The 23,352-nt window shown below is 42.9% G+C and overlaps 1 protein-coding gene across 2 annotated transcripts in view; it reads right to left on the reverse strand.

Moving 5' to 3' along the window:
- Positions 1-362: 362 nt before the first annotated feature.
- Positions 363-23,352, reverse strand: part of BICC1 (BicC family RNA binding protein 1) — a 276,008-nt gene continuing 253,018 nt past the window's right edge. Inside the window, exons 19-22 of one of the 2 annotated variants that reach the window (XM_027840728.1) lie at positions 15,909-16,069; positions 8,370-8,469; positions 5,174-5,253; positions 825-909 (exon numbers count right to left, since the gene is read on the reverse strand). In XM_027840728.1, the coding sequence (XP_027696529.1) occupies positions 5,198-5,253; positions 8,370-8,469; positions 15,909-16,069 (317 nt within the window). In that variant the 3' untranslated portion in view covers positions 825-909; positions 5,174-5,197. Of the gene's footprint in view, positions 910-5,173; positions 5,254-8,369; positions 8,470-15,908; positions 16,070-23,352 lie in introns of both variants that reach the window. The other variant, XM_027840726.1, reaches the window with a different exon arrangement.

Here is a 23,352-nt window from a genome sequence, read left to right on the forward strand (position 1 = left end):
CACTGATTACAGATGAGCAAATTTCAGGGCTAAAGGTTTCTAGGATGCAAAACCTAAATGGACAGAATTGGTCCAGAACCAAGTGAATTTTTTTTTATCACATTCCTCCCTCCCCCCCTCGCCTACCATGAAGTTATAGGACAATATGCATATAGATCATAATCTTGTACCATCAGTGGGAGAAATTTTATCTAGTAGGAGCACACGGCTAAATTTGATTTGGGCCAATATGAGTTGATACGAAAAAATGGGAGGGAGAAAAAAATAATTTCCACAGGACAAGAAATCAGGACATGTAAAGTGCTGAAAGACCTCAATAATTATTTTTAAGCAGTACCAGAAAATTCCAACTTGATAAAAAAAAAACCAAACAACAAAAGAAAAAAACCCAAATCCAAAAACCCACCCCCAAACAAAACACAAAAAAATCCATGCTCTCTGGCATCTCGGATGTCAATTCTTAATCCTTCATTCAAAGTAAAAATTCAGTGCATACATTTTATAGGAAATAAAAAAAACTAAACCCCTCTTATTATTATTATTGCAAATTCTGTCGAATCTATATAAGAAAAAGAAATCCACATTTTGGCGTTCTGAAAGACAACAGACAAATGTTTCTTTTCTTTTTTTGGCACCAAGTACATGTGCAGGCAAAATGCTTTGGTCCTGGTCCCCAATGCCAAAGTGCTGAGGGTGGTGTGCAGTGACAGCTGGTCGGTCACAGGATTCCCGTGTCCAACTCTAGAGTCATCTGTGTGAGAGAGCCAAGGGCTCAGCGCTACCAGCGGCCGCTGACACTAGCAATGTCCGAATGATACTGACGCGGCAGTCTCCCACTGGCTCCTCCTTCCAGAGAAGAGGCACGCGCATTAGGTGGTTCAAAAAGTTTTCGTCGGTTTTTGTTCAGTTCTAGGGAAGAGAAAGAGAAAATGGAAGAAAGGGGAGGGGGGATGGGGAAGAACATGAATGAATTATCAAGAATTGAATCAATATCTAAGGTAGCCTATGAGACCTAGGACAGTCTGTTCTGTAGCATCTCACACTGACACCAGGATCTGTATTTACAGCTCAAGGTCTACTATTAAGGAAGGCAAACTGTTTTGGTTAAAAAATCCACTGCCCAGTTAGAATATAAAGTAGTCCAATTATAATGGCGAAGACTTGGCAACGCAGAGTGGATGCTTGTTAGTTACAGATGCGAAAGCGACTCTCAGAACCCTCTGGAACCCAGAACAACAAATCAAACAGCATCCTCTCCCCACCCCTCCCCACTCATGTCCTTGTAGGAGGAAAGGAAGGCAGCCAAACTTGAAGATATGCATATTTAATAGGGTAGCTGGCACAGATTTCTTGCACGACAGAGGAAATGAGAAACGTTATTAAATTTTTAAAGACCAAGCACGTGATAATATTTGGACGGTTACAGCCCAATATAGAAGGATGAGAAGTAGAAATGCACCCAGCAAAGAGGCAAGTATGGACCTGGAGAGTATACTTATGTGCTCAAACCCCAGACCCGACCCGACCCGTTTCCTCACCCCCATAACTGGTCACAAGAAAATCCTTTTGACTTCAAGCCTCTTTGTCTTCAGAGAAACGACCAATTCAAACAAACAAACAAATGAATAATCACATTGGTAAGACTGTCAATCCCAAGAAAGTTCTTACTCCAAATGAAGCATATCATAATTTTTTCATGAAATGACTTGGACTATTTCTTTATACCCAAAGGTTGGGCCAACTTAATAAATAAATAAAGATACACACACACACACACACACACACACATACAAATATACATGTGTGTACATATGCAGATACATGTGTGTACATATATATGCCTCAAAAGTAGAAAGCCATGAAAAATTGACCTTGTTCCCAAATATCTAGGAGGTGGGGGGAAGACCTGGGATTTCATAAGGCAAGGGGAACTTCCAATGAGAGAATTCCATCGACCAATGCAGGTCCACATCTTCTCTGTCTTCTTAGGAGAACTGCCTGAGGCCCCAAGAGGTTATGTGACTTGCCCAGGGTCACACAGGCTCTGTCAGAGGTGGCTACGCGTTGAGCTTAGAGTTTTCCTGACTCCAAGGTCAGCTCACTGTCCACCCTATGCATCACTGACTCTCATAGGCTCTCATAAATAATAGAGACCAGAAAATAAGGCTTGGGTCTGGAAGGCAGAACTCTTCTGGATGAGGGCTTTTCCCCTCATTATGGTAAAAACTAGTCTCTAAGTCCATGATACCCAACCACCTGAACTCCTTTTAAAGTTTAAAAACATTTCAGTCCCTGTCCCTCTCCCCCTCTTCCCCTGGCCTCCTGGGTGATGGCAGTTGTTCTATGCCCACTGATTGAAGAAACAAATGAGGCTTTTTAAAAAGCTAGTCTGGTTTCAATAACGCTTTAATACAAATTTGTGTTTTATTCATCACAACAGGATGGATGCCCGTTTGAAAAATAGTAACCCTTAACATGTGCAAGACAGGACTTGCTCAGTCAGTAGATGGTAGGTTTGCTAATTTATGAGATTAAGTCACTTAATGAGATGGCTGGGACACATGGATTTGCAGATACTTTGCAATTACTCCTCTGGTCCTCCAGGGGCTTGCGAACCACGGTTGGCGAGACCACTCATAGAGCTCTAGAAAGACGCATATCTGCTACCCTCTTCAAATACAAGTTTTCAGTCTCATCACCCAAACCACAGTCATGGTTAAGCAGGAAAGCTGGCTTAACTAGCTGTTTAACGGGAATGGAATAATACAGATTGCCCAGCAAGATAGTGAGCTCCTCATCAATGGAGATCTTCCAGCCAAAGCTGTAGGAGCACTTGTTGGGGGTGCATTTGAAGGGATTCCTGTTCAAGCAAGGGATGTGCCATCTGACCTCGGGAGTTCTTCCGACCTCTAAGATTCCATGATTCTACAGAAAGGGCCACAGGGGTGTCATTAGTTATAACATCTGCTGTTTGGGGGGATGGACGCTTGATACTGGCAACGTAAGTTCACTTTTTTTAATGTCTCCCCCCAACTCATTACACATAGGATTGACTTCACAGTTAGCATAATTGTAACAACAGTAATAACCCTAGCTCACATTCCTGCAGTAATTTAAGGGCTGTAGAACGTTTAACATACATGATCTCTTCTGATCCTCATGACAATGCTATAAGGTAGCCGCTCTTTGTATTCCCTGCTTAGGGATGAAGAAAATAACTTGCTCAAGATCCCTCAGCTAGGATGGATTTAAACTCAAGTCTTCTTGACTCCAAATCTAACACACACTCTCTCTCTAGCACACCACCCTGCTTCTCTAATAAGTTTTTAGTGTTTGCTGAATGTGCGAATGAATAAAATATACTGTCCTATTTAATTCTCCAAATTACCCTATGAAGGCAGACCAGTTATCTTCATTCTTCCCATTTGACAGAGAGAAAAACCGAGGCTCACAGATATTAGCTGATGACTAGTTTTCCAAAGAGAACCAGGAAAGCCCAAATTTCCTGATATCTACAGAGCCCAGTTCTGTTGACACTATACCATACAGTCTCCAGAATTAAGATAATTATCTCCCAAGGTTTTAGCCCCAAGGAACATGTACTTACATGAATGGCTTCCATTCTATTCTTTGGGGTCAGGGATAGAAAGTGGGTGTTAGGAAAGAGTCAAAGGAGACCATGTAGAGAACATTATTTATATCTTTGTTGGCCAGAATATGACTAATCAGGGGCCCAACGTTGGACAAACCAAGTTTTCACTCTACGTACGATGTCTTGCCACATTTTTCCAGATGGTCCCAAAAACCCCAACTAAGTTTAACTCTGCAGAAACAAAAGGAGGCTGGCAGCATGGTAACAGTGGGGGGCAAAATCAATACATTTGCATCTAAACAACTTGGGTTGGCATCCAGATTCAGCCACTTATTTAACTGTGTGACCTTGACCAAATTACTTAATCTCTCTGGGCCTCGGTTTCCCTGACAGTAAAATGAGGCAGTGGGTCTAGATGACCTCAGAGGTTCCTTGCAGCTCTAAGTCCATGCTCCTCAGAATCTTCAAACCCACTGTCTCTCTCTTATACACCCACCCCCACATACAAACACATGAGGATTTTCTGTTTCTATAGATCTGTGGTGGAAAACGTTCTTTCCAAGAAGCGTAACATTGTCCATGAGAGGAGCGCACTCCCTCCATCAATGAGGTCACAGCTCCTCTCTGACTTCACAGACAGTTCCAAAGGCTAGAGCACTGAGTTGGGAACTCCATCACCCGCTACTGCTAAGTACTTATATTTTATAGAGAGGTCAGAGTTTCAATAGAGTGGTAGCTCCTTGGGGCCCGGGAATTGTTTCCATTTTTTCCTCTTTGTAGCCCCAGCACAGTACCTAGACCATAATAAGCACTTAGTAAATTCTTTCTGATTGGTTAATTCTAATTGATTAATTGGTTCACCAATTTCTGATTGGTTATCAGGACAGCTTTCCTGATAAAAGCAGTATATGTCTATCTGCCTGTACCCCCGCCAAAAAAAAGAAAAAGAAAAGAAACCCCCAGGAGAGAGAACTCCACTGAGGAGCTTTCTCCATGCCACAGGACATTGCGGGTGGCTTCTGGCTCCTTCACTTCTCAGGCTTTCTCAGGCCTCCACTCCCTAGCAGGAGGATAACTTAGGAGCCCAGGAGATGATAGCTACGGCTATGCTCCAAGGAACACGTGGAGAGCAAAGGCTATAAGGCCGAGGTGGATTGTTTCTGCAGTGCTTTCTAGCCTTGATTTTATAGACAGACAGAAAGCAATGGAGGCCAAGACCCCTTCCCCTTGCACTAAACACACTGAGAAGTTCAGGAAGGCAGTGAGATTCAGTACCTATGCTAAGGATATCACCTGAACAAACTACTATTGGCAAGCTTGAGGATACCGCCAGGAAATGCCTCATCCCAAGGGTCTTCGGAGGCACCTGGGCCAAGGGCTGGTGATCCCGTCAAGAAGCTCAGTTACTCTGACGTCCTAAACCCCCCACATGCCAGAAGTAAGAAAAAAACGTAACTGAATAGATTACAACAGATTAAGCCCTAACGATGAACTGTTTTTTCTTTCATTTTAAAAAGCCATTTCTTCCTATTTTTTTTTTGTTTCCAGCAAAGCTGAGGGATAGTTTGGGAGAATACCAACCTTTCATCCTTGTATTTCCAAGGTTCACACAATCCTGGCCGCCCTCAGGATCTTGTTGCGCATCTGACCAGAGTCACAAACTAAAAGAATAGGGCGGGAGATGTTAGATCTAACTGAGGCCTGGGAGTGAAGCCTGCACTTTCGTTGGGTCCCTATAGAGGCAGTGGGCCGCTTGCTACCAACGTCTTAAATAGTGGACAGAATTTCAGTTTCACAAGGAAACTGAGCTGGGTTACAATGATGCCACCATGGCTTTCATTCTCTGACACCCCTTCTAGATGTCGATTTTCTTTGCCTTTAATTAACATGCTAAAAGAAAAGCCTTCTGTTCCCAATTCTTTGGTAACCTGGTACGCTATTTAGAGCTAGAAAGGACCTTTTAGGTCTAACAGCCCAACCCTCTTTTTACAGAAGAGGAAACTGAGGCTAAGAGAAATGTCTTTCCCAAAACCACACAGCACAGGTGAAGTTTGAGTCCCAGGCCCCCAGCACAGCTCTGTCTTCCCTCTGCACCACCCTCCATCCACCCTGCTCTCTACCTACAAGGTCAAAGTGGAAATATCTTCTTGCCACTCTAAAACAAGTTGAAACAGTCCTTTGAGGCATTTTAACTGCCATCTTTCATCTCAGAGTAATCCAATTGGCCAAAGAAGCCTTCTGAATTCTGGCTTCTCGGGGAAGCTCTGATGTCAGGTGACAAAAGGAGCCGCTAAGTTTGTTTCTGAGTTCTCCAAACAAGTCACTTCAAGAAAGCGTCTTCCTCACACTATCAGTGCATTCAAAAAGAGTGTGTTACTCAAAGCCCTCTACACCCTTCAGAAGCTGATGAGCACTTTAGAATGTCCCCGTGGAGCTAGATCACACAGGAGCTGATCGCCCTCTCCAGTGCCATCCAAAAGCCAAGGTCTTTCCCCAATCAGTCTCTTTGGGGAAAGACAAAAAATACTTCCATGGACCCATGACCAGTTTGAGGGCACAGTGACCACTGAGGAAAGGATCCCACAAGCTGCAGAGTCTTTGCCAGGGAGCTCTTCACTAAATTAAGTGATGACTTTTCCTTGGCATTTATTGTGAGCAGAAACTCCAAACACTTTCTGAACCCCTCATCAACAAGAAGAATTTAGTACAGCCCCATGCTCCTCTGGATTATGCCATCGGACAGCTGGGCCCTGCCAACATATGAGAAGCAGCAGAGATGTGATACGTATTTAGTTTCATTGACTTTCAAGGAGTGATCAAGCTTGCCTTCCAAAGTCGTAAGAGGTGGGAACTGGGCATTCATTCCATTACTCAGCTCATTTCTGTTCAGGGGCTCCTCTCAGGGGCTCATTATATTTATTCCAAACCACAAAAGAAGTTAAAAAAAAAGAAAGAAAGAAAACTGTCTACAGTCAAACAGGATTTTTCAAGAGAAGAGTCCGAGGGTTTTGTGCGATGCTCTCCCTCCCCAATAAAATGAGAATACCGTTTAGACAAGACTGATGTCCTTCTTAGCAGGTGCTGATTAGTTTATGACACATAATGGAAGGATCACAAGCTTTCAGAGGAATACAGATATAGTTCAAAGGGACCTTAGGGAGCAGTTAGTACAATCATCTCATTTTACAGAGCAGGAAACTGAGGCCCAGGGTGCTAAAAGGACTTGTCTAACCTCCCAAAACTAGGGAGTGGCAGAGCCAAGATTAGGACCCAGATATTCCAACTCCCAGCCCAGTACTCATTGTCTTTAGATCACAGATCTAGAGTGAAGAAGATCTCTCAGCCATCTAGCCCAACCTCCTAATTTTATAGCTGAGGAAAATGAGGCCCAAGGTTAAGTGACTTGTCCAACATCACAAAGCTAGTATCAGAATCAGAATTGGAACCCACGTCCTTTGACTCCCTCCACAGCTTAACCCTCAAGCCTTTTACTACCTGATGCTAATCCATTTTAAGTAGCTAGGTTTATAGAGATGCATCAACTCCCCTATGTTCATTACAGATCCATCAATACAGCACCTAACACAAAGCAGGCACTTTGTCATAGTTGGTGAATTGAATTACTAAAATGCCTTGGTGACCTTTTCTAGCCATCAACAGTGGAAGCTGTGACCGACTGGTTTAGGCTGGTGATCATTCTAAGACGACACACCAAGATCAACATTTTCAAGAAGATGATGGTTCCCTCTCTTCAGCGTTTTGAAAAAGAATTGATGGTCCCCTCTGAAACAGCTTTCCTCAGTTTTTTTTCCTTCCTCTCTTTGGAAGGGAAGGAACTCCTAGGTAGATAGTTACAGACAAAGAAGTTTCACTCACCTGAAACTTTCATGGGGAAATATTGAAAAAGTGACCCCTTCATTTTTCTCTGACTCAACACTTTATATTCCTTCAACCCTTTCTTACATTCTCCAGATGCATTTACAGACTCTAGACTCACCATCTTATCCCATTCCACCCACTCCCTGGAGACTTTTCAAGTCAATGAAACAGCCAGTATATCCTCTGCAGTCTTGGTGAAGGCCAGACACAATTCTCTACAGTAACATTCCAAAGATTCTCATGGGATATGTCTGAGACACATTGTCTTCTTTCTTTCTGGTGACCACCTAGTGGACACCACACCCCTCCTGTGATTCACATGGTCTTGTGATGCTGTACCTTAGAATCCTAAATCCCAAAGCTTTCATCTCTGTCAAGTCCCAAGACATAACAATGACCTTTTCCTAAGTTCTCTGAAGACAACAGCCTCTATTCAATTAGATTGAGTACCCAGATCTGAAGCCTATTGTCTATAAGGAAACCTATGTTTCTTAAGTCACTGCCCAGGACACAAAACAGCAACCAGGAAAACGTTAACAGTCAAACTTTCCTGTACCTACCATTTCCATGCATCAAAAACCCCTCTCCTTTTTAGCTATTTCTGAGGAGCTCTTTGACAATGATATCACATTTTTTTAAGACAAGTGCTTAGATTTCAGGAGTTTATGGGGTTCTCTTGGCATGTGACATTTCATAAACAACTGCAGACCCAGAAGTTACCACTGATGAAAAAAATGAACATGGAAGAGAATCGGTCAAACAGCAGAGCCTATCCTGTGAGCTCCGAATCTGGACGGATTCCCCAAGCGATGACCGGGCACTGATGGGTGGTCATCCACATCCAGGAGATCCCAGGTCTAGGGGCATCCTGGAACCCTGGGAGCTTTATTATAGTTACCTGAGATTGCGAGCAGCATTTTCCTTCTGGCCCCAAAAGTTGTAATTCCCAGCTCCTTTAAGTCCTGATCTGTAAGGGTGAGGAATGTCTGAAGATCGATCTATGGACGTAAAAACAAAGAGAAGGTCCATCAGCAACACGAGATTCATCCCATTAAAGACTGGCTCTTAAATAATTGCTCTCTTCAGGGGCCAGTGTTTCCCTCTCCCTCTTCCAAATTACCTTATATTTGCTTTGTATGGATCTAAAGGGTACATGATGTTTTCCCTGACAGAATATAAACTCCTTGAGGGCAGACTATTTCCTTTTGATTCCTAAGTCTCTAGCACCTAGCAGAGTGTCTGGCAAGAGGAGACTTTTAATAATTGCTTCTTTTCAGTTAGGTGGCGCCATAGTGCACTGAGCGCTAGGCCTGGAGTCAGGAAGACTTGTCTTGTAAGTTCAAATATGGCCTCACACACTTACTAGCTGTATGACCCTGGGTAAGTCACTTAACTCTGTTTGCCTCAGTTTCCCCATCTGTCAGATAAGCCGAAGAAGGAAATGGCAAACCACTCTGGTATCTCTGCCAAGGAAACTCCAAATGGGGTCATGAAGAGTTGGACATGACTGAAACAACTGAACGACTAATCTTTCCAGTTCTTTGCTACAACAAAAAATGCTGCCATAAATATTCTCATATAGGTACATATCTGATGTACCAGGTAGGTAAGTAGGTAGGGTTTAGTGACTTCTTGGGCACAGTTCCAAAATTGTTTTTAAGATGGTTGGACTAATTTATAACTCTACCAAGAGTGTGGGCAGCAGTTAGGGGTTGCCATAGTGCATAAGAGCACTGGGTCTGGAGTCAGGAAGACTCATCTTTCCAAGCTGAAATCTGGCCTCAGACACTTACTAGCTGTGTGACCTCGGGCAAGTCATTTCTGTTTGCCTCCATTTCCTCATCTATAAAATGAGCTAGAGAAGGAAATGGCGAACCACTCCAGCATCTTTGCCAAGAAAAACCCATATGGGGTCATGGAGAGACAGACATGACTGAACAGCCAGGAGTGCACTAGTGCACCCATCCTCTCCTATCTTCTCCAATTGCTTGATGGATAGCTTCACCTATTAACTTTCAGTTCTAGCCATACTAACTTTGTACAAAAGAACTGCCCTATTGGATCATTCAGCTCGGTATTCCATCTTTAACGTTAGCAGCAAGGAGTATTTTGAGAGAGGGCATTGCTATGTTCATTAGTTTAAGGTTACACTTCAAAGACTCTTAAATTCCCTTAACTAGTGGCTGAGTAAGACCTCTCGTCCAATGAATTTATCAAATATTCCTTAAGCCAATTTATAGTAAATGCTCTTAACTGGCAATGGCATTGCCAATGGATGACTGTTCTAGTTAATTAAAAACCTTAATTAATAAACAGCAACCACATACACTCTCCCTCCAAATAAAAATACTACTCAAATGCCTCATCTCAGTGGAGAGCTAACCTTGGGTTGCTAAAGGCGACACTGGCCAGATTCTGGCTTTGACAGGTACTACACCAATGACGAAATCATCAAGCATTTATTAAGTGCCTATGATGTGCCAGGCAGTAAGTTAAAGCAACCTAACTGGAAAGGCTTCCAATGTGAGAATGGCAATAGGATGAGTATGTTTCCTAAGGCCAGCTTAGTTAAACACAAAAAGCTTGTCACCAGAAGGTTGGTCACTAGCTACTTAATTGTTTTGGGACTCATAGGTCCATGAAACAGACACAAATACAAAATGATTAGGCAGCTATTCTGTCCAAAGCATGCTACTAGGCACCGGGGTCTCAAAGATACATGAATTAGGATCATAAGAGCTAGAACTGAAAGAGAGCTTAGAAATCACACATGGAAGGATGTCCAGGATCACAGATTTCAGAGCTAGAAGGAGCCTTAGAGATCACTGAGGTCAACTCTCTTCCCATAATGCATGAGGAAATCTGAGGCTAGAATAGTTGAGTGCTGTATCCAACATCACACAGCTGGCAAGTGTCTGAGGCAGCATTCAAGCACAGACCTTCCTACCTCCTTGGAAAGGGGACAAATGACAAAATGGAACATTGGATCTGCCGGCATCCTGACTGTGCCCTGTTCTCAACGGTGAGGATGATGGAAACTCCACATTTGGACTCCATCACTTCATTAACCAACCAAGCAGAATGAGAAAGGGGCATGTGAAATAAAGGAGAAAAGAAGAGAGGACAGGCATGACCTGAGTACATACAGAAAAAATCTGTGCTGGTGGTGGCACCATTTTTAAAGGCACTCAGGGGTTGATTTTTAATATACTCCAGGAGAGGGGAGGTTTCTGCAAGGATGGAAAGATCCTGGATGATGCTTTTACCACCACCACTACCCCCCACAAAAATAGTGACTGAAGACAGGGCTAGAAACTAAGCCATACTTGCTCTTCCCTCTAAGAAAGCTCTTTATATAATCATATATAATCTATATCTCCAAACCCTTCAATAATCAGAGAAAGGTAAAGTGATGATTACAATGGGGTACCATCTAATACCCATCAAATCAACAAAAAGAGTTAAAAGTAATAAAATTCAATACTGGCCAGACCGAGAGAATCCATGGGTCAATCAATTAGCAATTATTAAGCCCCTGCTTAATAATATGAAACGCTGTGCAAGGCACTGCAGGGATACAAAGGCAATATGAAACAGTTCCTGCCCTCAAAGAGTTTGCATTGGGTCTGAAAAGACAAAGATGTGCATGCATATAGAGGCGGGTGCAGATGGTGCTGTCAGCAAAGCTCTTTACTGGTGTGACAAGGTACAAAATGGATTGTATCCTTTGACCTGTGATCTCACTACTAGGATTTTATCCATGGGATTTGATTAAAGCAAGCAGCAAAAAGATCTATCTGCCCAAAATTTTTTAGGGAACTTATCTGTATAACAACAACAAAAATTAGAAACTATGTATATTTATACATATCACATATATGATAAATTGATGATTGTATATAATATATAATAAATTATCAGGTTATATATAAATATATAAAAATAATATATGTAAAAACTTTTTACATACCTTGTTATATATTAATATATAAAATATATAATAAATTACCATATATAACATGGTATAATATGGTTAATATGTATCAATATATAAAATATGTAATAAAACACAATATGTAAAAACATTTTATAACAATATACCATAAATATTTAACAATGAGAGGTGAGCCAAAAACACCCTGGGTATTAATTAGTGTGATGGATTATTACTGTGTTGAAACAAAGAAATATGGGAAGAGAGTTCCAAAGTTGATACAGAGAGAACACAATTAGAACATGTATCTTGACAGCCATAAATTGAGGGGGAAATTAAGCAGTATTGCAAAAGAAAAGAGAAGAAAAGGTAAGAGAGAAAGTAAATCACTGTGTCATCATTTTGTTAAAGTATATTTTTAACGGAAGTACAACTTGTTTGCAGTTTGAGGTTTTTACTTGAGATATCAATTCTTATTCTTGTTTCTTCTACGAGACTATTATTAAGCTGATGTAATGTGTAACCCCAGATACAATAACTCGTCCCTCAGGGACTATGGACATTGTGACAACATTTTTAAGAAGGGATGGAATCTTGGGGAAGAAGTAGTTTCACTGTTATTCTGGGGACTGTCAATAGTCAATTGTCATGGCTGGAGAGAGACTGTGAGAGACAGAAGGGGAAAGGACTAAGAGAATTTTCTTCCTGAGAAATGGAATGACTTATGTGTCAAAGAGAAAAAGCCTAAGAAATGTTTCTGAGAAAGTTTAATTCAGGATATTTTGTACAGAGAAGATATGTGTAGAGAAGATTCCCTAAAGAAAATTACTGAGAGACACTGGCTACCATCCTGAGAGAATTGAATTGTTGGATTGAGGTATCAGCAGATGCAGTCATGGTTAGAAGTGACTCTAGATGGTATCTTTCTTCCAGCCGATACACTGTTGAAGTATTTAACAATATCTGTGTCTTGTTACATTATTAAAAAATTGTACAACCAGTTACATTGATGCCGCTAAAGCCAATGGGATGAAAGAGAGAGGAGTTTTTTGTAAACTGGTTGGGGGCTCAGATCTAATTGATTAATGAGAAAGATTGTCCATTTCTATATTTCATTAGGAAATATTAGGGCACATCCTTTGACTGACTTAGAACCCAGAATAAGAAATAAGAAATAAAATAACTGCTGTTAAAGAAAGATGAACTGAGATTACAAAAAAAATTATTGAAGTAAAATCTTCACGAGAATGGCTTATACATACTTGTAGGGTATCCTTGATGAAAACCTGAGAAGGAACTAGAAAGGCTTCTACAGATTTTCTGTAGCAAACAGTCTATATCTTTATGGTCACACAGCTGATTGATATATAATCTATGTCTACCGTGTTTTTTTTTTAATTAACTGGGCAGAAAAAAATTCAGCATCAAAGGCTTTCCTCAAACAAGCTATCAATATATGGATCTATGACAAATGTGACCATACAAATAACTTGGTTCAACACTTGGCCAAATGCTGACAGTTTGAAAGTGGGAAATGTATGTTCATTTAAGGTGTGTGACAGTACCATGGAAGATATCCTGTGCAGGATCCCCACAAAAGAAGCAATCCCCATATGTTGATGGCAAGGTTTCACAACTGCTCCTTTTCATAGATAACATGGTACTAATTGCAAAGAACCCCAGAACACTTGCAAAGCCTCCCCAATAAAAATCCATGGCATTATAAAAGAGATTGGGTTAACCATCCACACTAGAAAAACAAAATAGAAAAAAATATATATATACTGCATCATGCAACTAAGTAAGTAGGCTGTTGAGTCGGTCCACCAGGACACAAACTTCAGACAGACAATAGACAATGTGCTGGGCCCAGTACTAAGTAGAAGTTCAGGTTGAACTATATTTGGAAAAATGCCCAGCACCCCAGAAACATGAATTATCATTATTATCATAATAAACTGAAGCTTATTACTGCTCCAAAGCCTATCTCTTTGATGCCAATACTGGCATCACCTCCTAATGATGCTATGTGAATATGAAGCTTAGAATGAGACAATATTAGAAGAATCCAAAGGACAATGGATGGGTGAACGATGGGCACACGCAAAATGGAAATACATTACTAACAATGACTTCCCTGTGAGAAAGGGCATAAAGATACATCAGTGGGTATATATATGATCAGTGGGTCACGCAGAGCAGAGGCATTAAGCACATGGCCCACATCACTCCTGAGTGCCGCCCAAACCAGATTAAAATGTAGCTCTTATCTGATTTTATTCGTTGATGTATTAATTCAAAAAAGAACAAATCAACATATTTGGTTTTCTAAATCAATCTGCAGGCCACAAGGATCCTTAGACATGGCTTGGTTGGTGGTCCCTAATTCTATCTAAATCAGATACCACTGCCCTAAAATGTCTTCAGGTCATCAGTGATCACTACCTGGGGGGGTGTGCAGGTAACAGATCTGCCTTAATTGATCAAATGATGGAAAAATCACTTGTTCTGGGTTGTTGGACACTCCACCACCTCCAGAGTCAACAAGTACCTCTTGCCTAAGCAAGGCCTAAATAAAAGCTTTTTTCTGCTCTTCCCCAGAGGGGGAATAAAGTTCAAGGGAAAAAAGAAAAAAAGCCAAGAGGATCATTCTGTACCATTTAAACTCTGACTCTGGCACCACAAGGGTCTTTATACATCATCATGGTTTCTTCACCTGAGCTTCCTCTAAAAGAAATTCCTGCCTACTCGGCCTAGGGATTTGAGAATCCTAGAATGACAGAACTGAATTTTACATCTAGAAAGAATCTCAGAAACCATCAATAAGGGCCAATTTTGAAGGGTGTTAATGAAAATAACATCCATTTTTGAAAATCTTTGGTGAGCTTCAGAACTCAAACAAAGATTTCCTGGGGGCGGCAGGGGGGAAATACACCAACGCCCTGAAATGTAACATGTTCCCCATAAAACCTCCTTTCTCCAACACGGGAAGGAAAAAACCTGAGAAATTAAATTTAATAATTTACTGAACTATATGAACATGAACTGAATTTGTGGCACAAAGCTGGGATATAAAAATCTAGGCTTTTTATGGAGAAGTGCACAGCTGGGAATTGCTGACTCAGTCGGTCATTCTCTTAGAAGCAAAATGACAAAATCAGGCATGTCCGGACTAAACTTTGATCCCACTGTTGAGCACAGAAGAGCAGAGGTCCCACAAATGTTCTGCCCACACCCTTCACTTGAATGGTTCTACCAGGGTCTGCTTATACCCCTCAGCCTCTTCTGATGACCTCACCATAAAATGTCCATGGCCCATGAAGCCGATGGAATATGGAAGTCAGAATGAATCCGGTACCATTTTGTCCCAGAGGTTATAGAAACTACCTTGGACAGAGAAGCATGAACATTGTTCCTACTGCAAGCACTTCAGGGGAATCCCTATTGCCTCGAGAGTAAAATACAAATGGGGCCTTTATAAAGGCCTTCACAATTGGCTCCAGACTGCTTTTCCTGGCTTTTAGACATTCACACATACACACACACACACACACACACACATACACGTATATGTATATGTATATATCATTATAAATCATTCCCTTCATGCATTCTGTGTCTCAGCCAAATTGGACTATGTGATGTTCCCCATACATGATAATCTCCTCCTGTGCCTGGACTCTTTCTCATCACCTCTGGAAGAGGCCTTCTTGTGTCTCCCAGGTATTCATACTCATCATCCCATTCTCTCCCCGTTACTTTGAATGTATTTCATATGTATTTTGCAGTCCCTGATCTTTGTATGTGTTGTTCCTCCCTAGTAGGATGTAAGCTCTGTGAAGGCAGGACCGGTTCCCATTTGTATTTATGGTTGTTCTGAAGGTACTTCGTCCCACTAGGAAGGAAGCCAGTGGGGCAAAGGAAATGGTAGGAAGGATTTTAGTGGAACTCTCCTGCCAGACATCTTTCATAATGTACTTGTGGTTGGGGTGTGGCCAGAGGAGAGAGTCTATTAAAAAAAAGGAAAATCTCTAACAGCGTGGTACAGCCCAGGCATCAGCCAGGAAAGGTGATGGATCTGGGACTTCACCTTATCCCTCTAGATCAGAGGTTCTTAACCTAGGGTCCATGGACTTGGATGGGGAAAAAATTACATCTTTATTTTCCCTAACTTATGTTTTTCTTTATAAGTCTATGTATTTTATGCAATTTAAACCATCCTGAGAAGGGTCCACAGGTGTCACCAGTCTGACAAAGGGCTTCCACGGCACAAGAAAGATCAAGAATCCCTGACTTAAGGGCTAATTTGAGAATGTCACTCAAGAGGCATTGATTGAATCCCTCCTATGTGTACCAGGTGCTGGGGGTGTACAGACAAAATTGAAACTGCCCCTGTCCTCAAGGATCTTGTACTCTATAGGAGGAGATGATACGTATTAAAATAAGCGTAGACAAAATATTTCAATGTTTTATAGGCACATGTAAGAATGAAAAAAGACTGACCTCCTGCTGCTGGAACACGTCGGTGTATTTACCCAGTCCGAGCTTGCTGAAGAGCTCGGGAAGGTCAGACCCCTTGAGGGAGCTGTTCAAGCTACAGCCATTGCTTCCGGTCAGGGAGGAAATGCAGTCCATGTAATTGCTGCTGCTGAGATAGTGTTCGGCTAAGAGGCGAAAGAGAGACAGAGACAGACACAGAGAAATACTTGAGATTAAATACCTGGACTTTTAAAGCATGCTTTAATTAAAAGTTTTAATCATTCCCATATTTCTGCTCCCCACTGTTGGGTTGACGAGACCATCAGATTGCAGGAATATAGAAAGCTCTGACCCCGGTGGGCTGGCTTTTCATTAGTGGCATGCGGATTATTGCTCTCAAGAAGCTCTTGTCATTTAAAAGGTTACACTTGGGAGCCAGTAATCCAGCCACAAAACATCTGCAGTTACAGCAATTAATCATATTCTCACCAGGCATTCAGAAACATTAATTTTTTAATTTAATTTTAATTTAAAGATGGGCTCGGGAAGAAAGTCTGAGTTAAATTAAGTGAGGAAGTTGGGGCAGCGCTAGAGATAAAAGCAAAAGACACAAATCCCAGGTCCCTTTTGAGGGACAGAATGGCCCCTTAATGACCCAACCTAGCTTTCCCTGTGGTCTAGGAAATCTTACAGTATCAGAAACTACCATACCTGGACACAACACATATCTGCATGGACAGACAGTTGCATCCTCCACAAAGATGCCAAATAGATATTCCTTCAGGTCTAACCATGCCACTCTCTAGCTCAGAAAGCTCCAGTGCACCCCACTACTTTTAGGATAAAATGCAACCTCCCTTGTTTGACTTTTAAAGCCCCTGGCAGCCTGGCTCCAGCCACCTTTCCAGGCTGGCTGGTTACAGTACCTTAATTCCCCTTCCCAGACTCTATGTTCTGGTCAATGGCATCTACCCACTCTTCCCTAGAAGGGAAAGGCCAGTGGTAGGAATAATGGCTTTGGAACCATGGGTTCAGATCCTGCTTTGGATGTTTCATACAAATATGCCCTTAGATAAGTGACTTACTTCCTCTGAACCTCAGTTTCCTCATCTCTAAAATAAGGAGCATGAATGATATGACCTCTGAGGTACTAGCTTTCATCCTGTGATCCTAAGGGATCCCATCTCTGGGTCTTTGTACAAACGGTCTCCCACACCTGGAACGCACTCATTTCTCCCCTCTACCTCTTAGGATACCTAGCTTCCTTCAAGATCCAGCTCATGCCACTTTTTACTTGATATGCCCACTTTCTGGTCCCACCTCCAATCTGAAATTGTATCCACTTTACGTACACTTGTGTTGACATATCTTTGAACACATCATTCCTCTTTCAAAGAATAAACTCTCTGAATGTGGTGGGGGCGGGGGGTAGGGGTAAGAACTGTTTCATTTTTATGTTGGTATTTTTAATATCTGGCACAGGACCTGACCCATAGTAGCTGCTTCTTAAGTCTTTGTTGAACCGATGAGTACAATTCACTTTGGGCACGCCAGGGGACTCTGGGCCCACTCAGGCCTGAATAAGCACTGCCACCACAACGTACCCAACAAATGCTTTCTCAGGCTCCACCAGGAGGTCTTAAGTGAGGAGGAACCCAGGCCCTCCCGGGGCAGAGGGGGCCACTCTTGGAAAGTCCTGATATGTTAGCAACTTTTTCCCTGGCACTGAGCCCCCTTCCGTTGCTTTAAGTTCTAACCTAAGACTCTAATGTGCTGTTGTTTTAGAAAAGGCTAAGCAAAGTAAGTCTAATCCCTCTTTCCTTTGAGAAGCCTTCAAATGTTTGAAGACTGCCTTCCCGTCTTTGTGAATCAAGCACCTGTCCTGCAACAGAGACTGTTCCCGAGCCCCGAGTGGCACAAGACACTAAGACAGGTGGGCTGGGCTTTGCACTAAGCTCTACCCTGAACTCTTAGGTACTAATGGGTCAATCATTTAACTCATGTCTACACCTTCTACTGAAGTCATCACCCCCACAAAAGATTAAAGCCTGAGTGATGGACTAGTGGACTGTTCCACCATATCTAAGACCCTGCCTTGCTATTTATTGTCTTAGGAAAGACATAGGATCTCATCCAGTCAATTTCCTCCCTCAGTACTGGACACTGGCATGCAAGATAGAGCCATGAGAAAGTCTGTGAGAAGACTCCTATTAGTTCTTCTGGCAAAGTCTTTGAAAAGTAGGTAGCAAACAAGTCCTAATCCTGCATGTTTATTATTTAATGAGCTCTGTAATTTACCTTTCCCCACTTCTCTTGTCTCAACTCTTCCTAATTCTGTATGCCTACATCTTGCTACTTACATTTACCAAAACAGGATGGTACTTCGGAACCTCAGACATGAAAAGTGGAGATCCCCCATTTTCAATGGCATCGATCATCACCACCATTATTGTTGTTGTTGTTATAGCTGGCATTTATTATTGCTTTAATGTTTACAAAGTCCTTTAACATATGTAATCTCACCGAATCTCACAACCACCCTATTCGTTTCAAATGAGACAATATTTGTAAAGTACTTAGCACAGTGTCTGGCATATAGTGGCTGCTTAATAATGTCTAACATAATAATGCCTAACAATGCTAATAAGGTCTACTAATAGTGGCTGCTTAATAAATGCTGGCTCCCTGCCCCTGCACGAGAGGAATAATTCAGTTCTAGAGGCATAATTACTCCATTTTAAAGATGAAGAAACTGAGGCTTGGGTGGCTTGCCTGTGGTCACATGGCTAGTGTCAGAAGCAGGATTCGAACTAAAGTCTCCAAGGCACATAGGATCATAGAGGCAGAGCTAGAAGAAAGCTCACTTAGTCATCTGGTCCAATGCTCTCATTTTATAGCTGAGGAATCAAAGCTTCAGAGAGTCTGGCGTCAGAGGGCGGACTTCAGGCCTGAGGCTATCCTGCCTCTGAGTCCAAGACTCTTTCCCTCCCCTGTTAAGGCAAATAAACGATTGTATTCATTGAATCATTTTCATATATTAAGAATCCTCGGAGCAACTAGGTGGTGCAGTGGACAGAGCACCTGCCCTGGACTCAGGAGGACCTGAGTTCAAATCCAGCCTCAGACACATAACACTCACTAGCTCAGTGACCCTGGGCAAGTCACTTAACCCCAACTGCCTCACAAAAAAAAAAAAGAATCCTCTCATCCCCTTGAACCTGCATTCAAGTGTTGCTGAGCTTCCCTCAACTAGGCAATTACTGGCATGGTCGTCTTTCCATTTGTATGAGAAGGTCCTGGAGGTTGACTGGACTTCAGGTTCAATTTGAGTTAATGGGATGACAATGATAGCCCCAAAAGGCTGCCCCAAGGCACTTAATATCTACTTGCTGACTGAACAGCTGAACATCCCACCATTCTCTGCCCTGGCCAGGCCCCATTGGAGGCCAGTGTTTAGTTCTGGGTTCCCTATTTTAAGATGGGCTTTGAAAAGTTGGCAAGCACCTGGGCGGGAGTCACCAGGATGGTGGAGGACCTTGAATTAATGCCACTTGGGGAGAAGTGAAAGGAATGAAGAATTTTTAGCCTAGAGAAGGGAAGACGTAGAGGGAGCAGGATAGGGGCCTTCAAGTATCTGAAAGTCTATCAGCTGAAAGAGCAGTCATGCTCACTTGTTTCTCCTCAGAACAAGATTAGGAACAATGGACAGAAACTGGATGGAGTGGCAGATTTCTGTTGAGAGCAAGGACAAAAACAATCCACCAAGAACCCAACATGTGAAAGCGGAATGGGATGGCTCCCTAAGGTTTTCCACCAAAAGTTCAATGGCCTCTTGTTGAGGATACTGTTACAAGGACTCCTGTTGAGGCTGGGGCTAGAAGTGATGGCACCGGCAGTCCCTTCTAGCAGTGGGATGGTGGGATTCTCAGTGCTGATGCTAACTCTAGGTGGAAGAACCAGAGTGGGCTCAGGAAGACCCAGAGTCAACAGTCATCTGGGCCAGGTCTTTGAATACTGTCAGAGCCCCATCCTCAGACACACACATACTCGCCAGTCTCAGGCCAGGCACCAAACCTCTCCCAACTCTCTCCAACCACTAAGGTCCCAAGGGTCAGGTGAGGGAGCTGACAAGAGTAAGGAGAGAATTAGAAGGTGAGAATTGGAAGGGTGGACCATCTCCCCTCTCTGGGCCTCTCTTCCCGCATCTGTAAAAGGAGTGGGTTAGAGGAGATGCTCTCTAAGGATCTGCTCTAAATCCTGCCCTGCACTGCTACCAATAATCTGCTTGGAAAAAGGAGAATGGCCCTGGATACTCTGGTACTTTTTAAAACAAGAAGAGTTAGCAGTGGCCAATTCATACAAAATACCCTGGCTTGTCAAATTCTTGGTTAGCTGGCAAGATGATACATCTTAATTAGGAGCCAACAAGACTTTGCGGGCACCTCACCAGGGACCTTATGGGATTCAACAAAGCCAGAGAAGACAGCCATGCCATCAGCAGCACCTGCACTTCAGAATACTGGAGCGAGGTCGGGGACACAGACTTTAACAGGGAGAGTTAATGAGGAACAGAGCAGAGAGGGCTCTCTGTTCCCCCCAGACAGGGATCAGATCTTCCCTGTTGAAGCTTAAAGTCCTCACTAGAGGTCAGTGCTCCAGAGCTCAGGGCCTAGTGCAGCTACACCTGCATCGTCTAGTTAAGACAGCCATCACTGTCCTGGGAGCTCTCCTAGGACTCTGAAGGAGGCAGCGTCTGGCCACTGATTTAATAACAATTTAATAACAATTCCTATTTCTATGTTACTTTAAGCTTGCAGGGCAGTATCCTCACCATAATCCAACAAGGTGTCAGAATTCCAAGTATTATCATCATTGTCATCTTATAAGTGAGGAAACAAGCCTTACAGAGGCTGCAACTGACCCAAAGTCACCCAGGGAGCAAAGGGTCAGAATGAGCACTGGAACCCAGGGCTCAGTTCGAAGGCCAGCACTCTTTGCACTAATCACTGGTCCTTAATGAGGGGTCCAGGGTCCTCCTGAGGGGACTGGGGTCTGTGGATAGATTTCAGGAAATCTGTGAAGTTGGATGGGGAAGAAAAAATCACATTTATATTTTCAGTTGCCTCTAAATAAGCATTTCTTTCGATTGATTCTGAGGAAGGGTCCGTGGCTTTCCCCAGACTGACAGCCTGCCCAAGGAAGCCATGACACACAGAAGGTGGAGCGCTCCTGGGCTAGATCATGCTCTCTATTATTAATGTTAACAACATACAATCAGTTACATTCCTTATAGGGCCCAAGTTTACAAAGCAAGTGCCATGTATATGTTATCTCATTGTCATGATGACTGCTCATGGCCTCCATGAGCAGTCCATGTCTAGATGGGCTAATGGCATTTTAGCTCAATGTTTAATGATACCACTCAAACTGCATTCTTAGAAGGGATGGGAAGACAAAGTCACGACTTCTCAAACAGTCAAAATGTTTTCCCACTGGCTAACTTATATCCCTTTTGCTTTCCCTCTTGTCCAGTCTTTGGCAGAAAAAGAGAGACAGAGACAGAGAGAGTCAGAGACAGAGACAAAGAGAGAGAGAGAGCCTAAACCAGTCCTACAATGCTCTTTCAAGGACTTTGAGATTTGTGTTTTCTTCAGAATAAATCTCAGTTTCCACTTACTGGTCTTTGAATGGACCCTAATTTTCAAATTATTTTATTCATTTTGTTTTAAAAAATCCTAAAACATACAGAAGCCCAATGCCACATTGTTTAGCCTGGACAATGACAGTCACAGAAATGTAACATGCATCCTTTATTAGAGCGAGACGTCTCAACCTCACACTCATGTCTCTCTACCAACCACCAACCCAGCATCAACCCAACTTTCCCTTGAGGGGCAGTGACAAGTCAAGTCAAGAAGGATTTTTAAAGTTCCTACTATGTTCTAGGCACTCTACTAAGGGATTGGAATACAAACAAAAGGAGAAAGAAAGGCAGTCCCCACCCTTTACATTCCAATGACACAATGGATACAGACCTAGAATCAGGAAGATCTGAGTTCCAATCCTGCTTCAGACACTTAACTATCTATGTGATTCTGGGCAAGTCATTTTACCACTGCCTGCCTCAATTTCCTCAAGTATAAAATGGGGACAATAATAGCACCTACCTTGTAGGACTGTTATGAGGATCAAATGGGATAACATGTAAAGTGTTTTATAAACCCTAAAATGCTATAGAAATGCTAGTTATTATTATTTGATCAATTCCAAGAGGCAGCCTGGGACAATGCAAAGCACGCTGGATTTAGTGTCAGAGAAGCCGGGCTTATCCAACTTCTGTTACACCTGTGTGGGAACACAGTCACTCTCGGGGTCTGGACAGGCTCAGCTCTGTGTTCCCTGGTGCCTCCAGACCTATAATGGGATGCCTGGACAATCCCCCCTCCTGCAGAGCCAGGTTCTATGCCATCCCAAATGTTCTGAGTTCACTTTTGGCTCTTTGGTTTCTTTCTTCCTGTTCCCTCAGAACCATTTCTGTTGATCCATGGCCTATAAGTGCTTTAAGGGCTCCAGACACATCTCCTCTACACGAAGCCAAGATGACTGACCCTTCCCCAAATGGCCAGTTCTTACTGGCAACAACATTACATGACATTCAACACCACATCTCATTCAGCTCTTCCCCAATCAATGAATGCCGACTTAGCTTCCAAGTCTCTGCTGTCACGAAGGGCATGACTGACTGTTTGGGCATACCTGGGGCCTTTGTTTGCGTTTGTCTCTTTGCTTGTCCCTTCTCTGGACAGCCCCTTCACTGACACTGGAGAACGCAGGAAGGGCCTGGCAGAGGAAGTGTGAGCCGTAGTCACTAGTCAGAAAGCCTGTGTCCCTGGATGGCAGAGGCACTGGAGGGGATGCAGGTGTAAGAAGACTGGAAAGGCAGGAAGAGGTGAGGCTGCAAAGCGCTTCCAAAGCCAAAGAGAGGACGTTATGTTTAATCCTACAGGTAACAGGGCAACACTGGAGCTTTGTGAGTACGGGGGTGAGATGGCCTAACCTGACCTTTAGTGAAATCACGCTGGCAGCCGAGGCTTGGACTGGAGTGGGGAGAACCTGGAGGCAGGAAGACCCACCAGCAGCTACTGTGGTAGTCCAGGCGTGAGGGGAGGAGGGCCTGCACAAAAGCTGTGGGAGGGGAGGGCCCCCGGAGGTCAGGGGAGGGATTAAGAAAGTCAGTTTCAGAAAGGAGAGAACCCAGAATACTTGGATTGGTAAAGGTCAAAAAGAGGTCCAAGTAAACAAAGTTTTAGCAGCATCCTAACTGGTTATCCTTGGTCCTCGAAGGCCAAGACCTTGTTCAGCCCTGCGAGTCTGACAGAAAAAAGAACAGGCAGAAAGAATCAGGGAGACGCTTCACTGGGACTTCAAAAAGAAAAGATTTGGTGTAAATGAATGAATGAAAAATCAT

The sequence above is a fragment of the Vombatus ursinus genome, unplaced genomic scaffold (genome assembly GCF_900497805.2).
Source record: "Vombatus ursinus unplaced genomic scaffold, bare-nosed wombat genome assembly UNPS02014847.1, whole genome shotgun sequence".
Taxonomy (NCBI): domain Eukaryota; kingdom Metazoa; phylum Chordata; class Mammalia; order Diprotodontia; family Vombatidae; genus Vombatus; species Vombatus ursinus.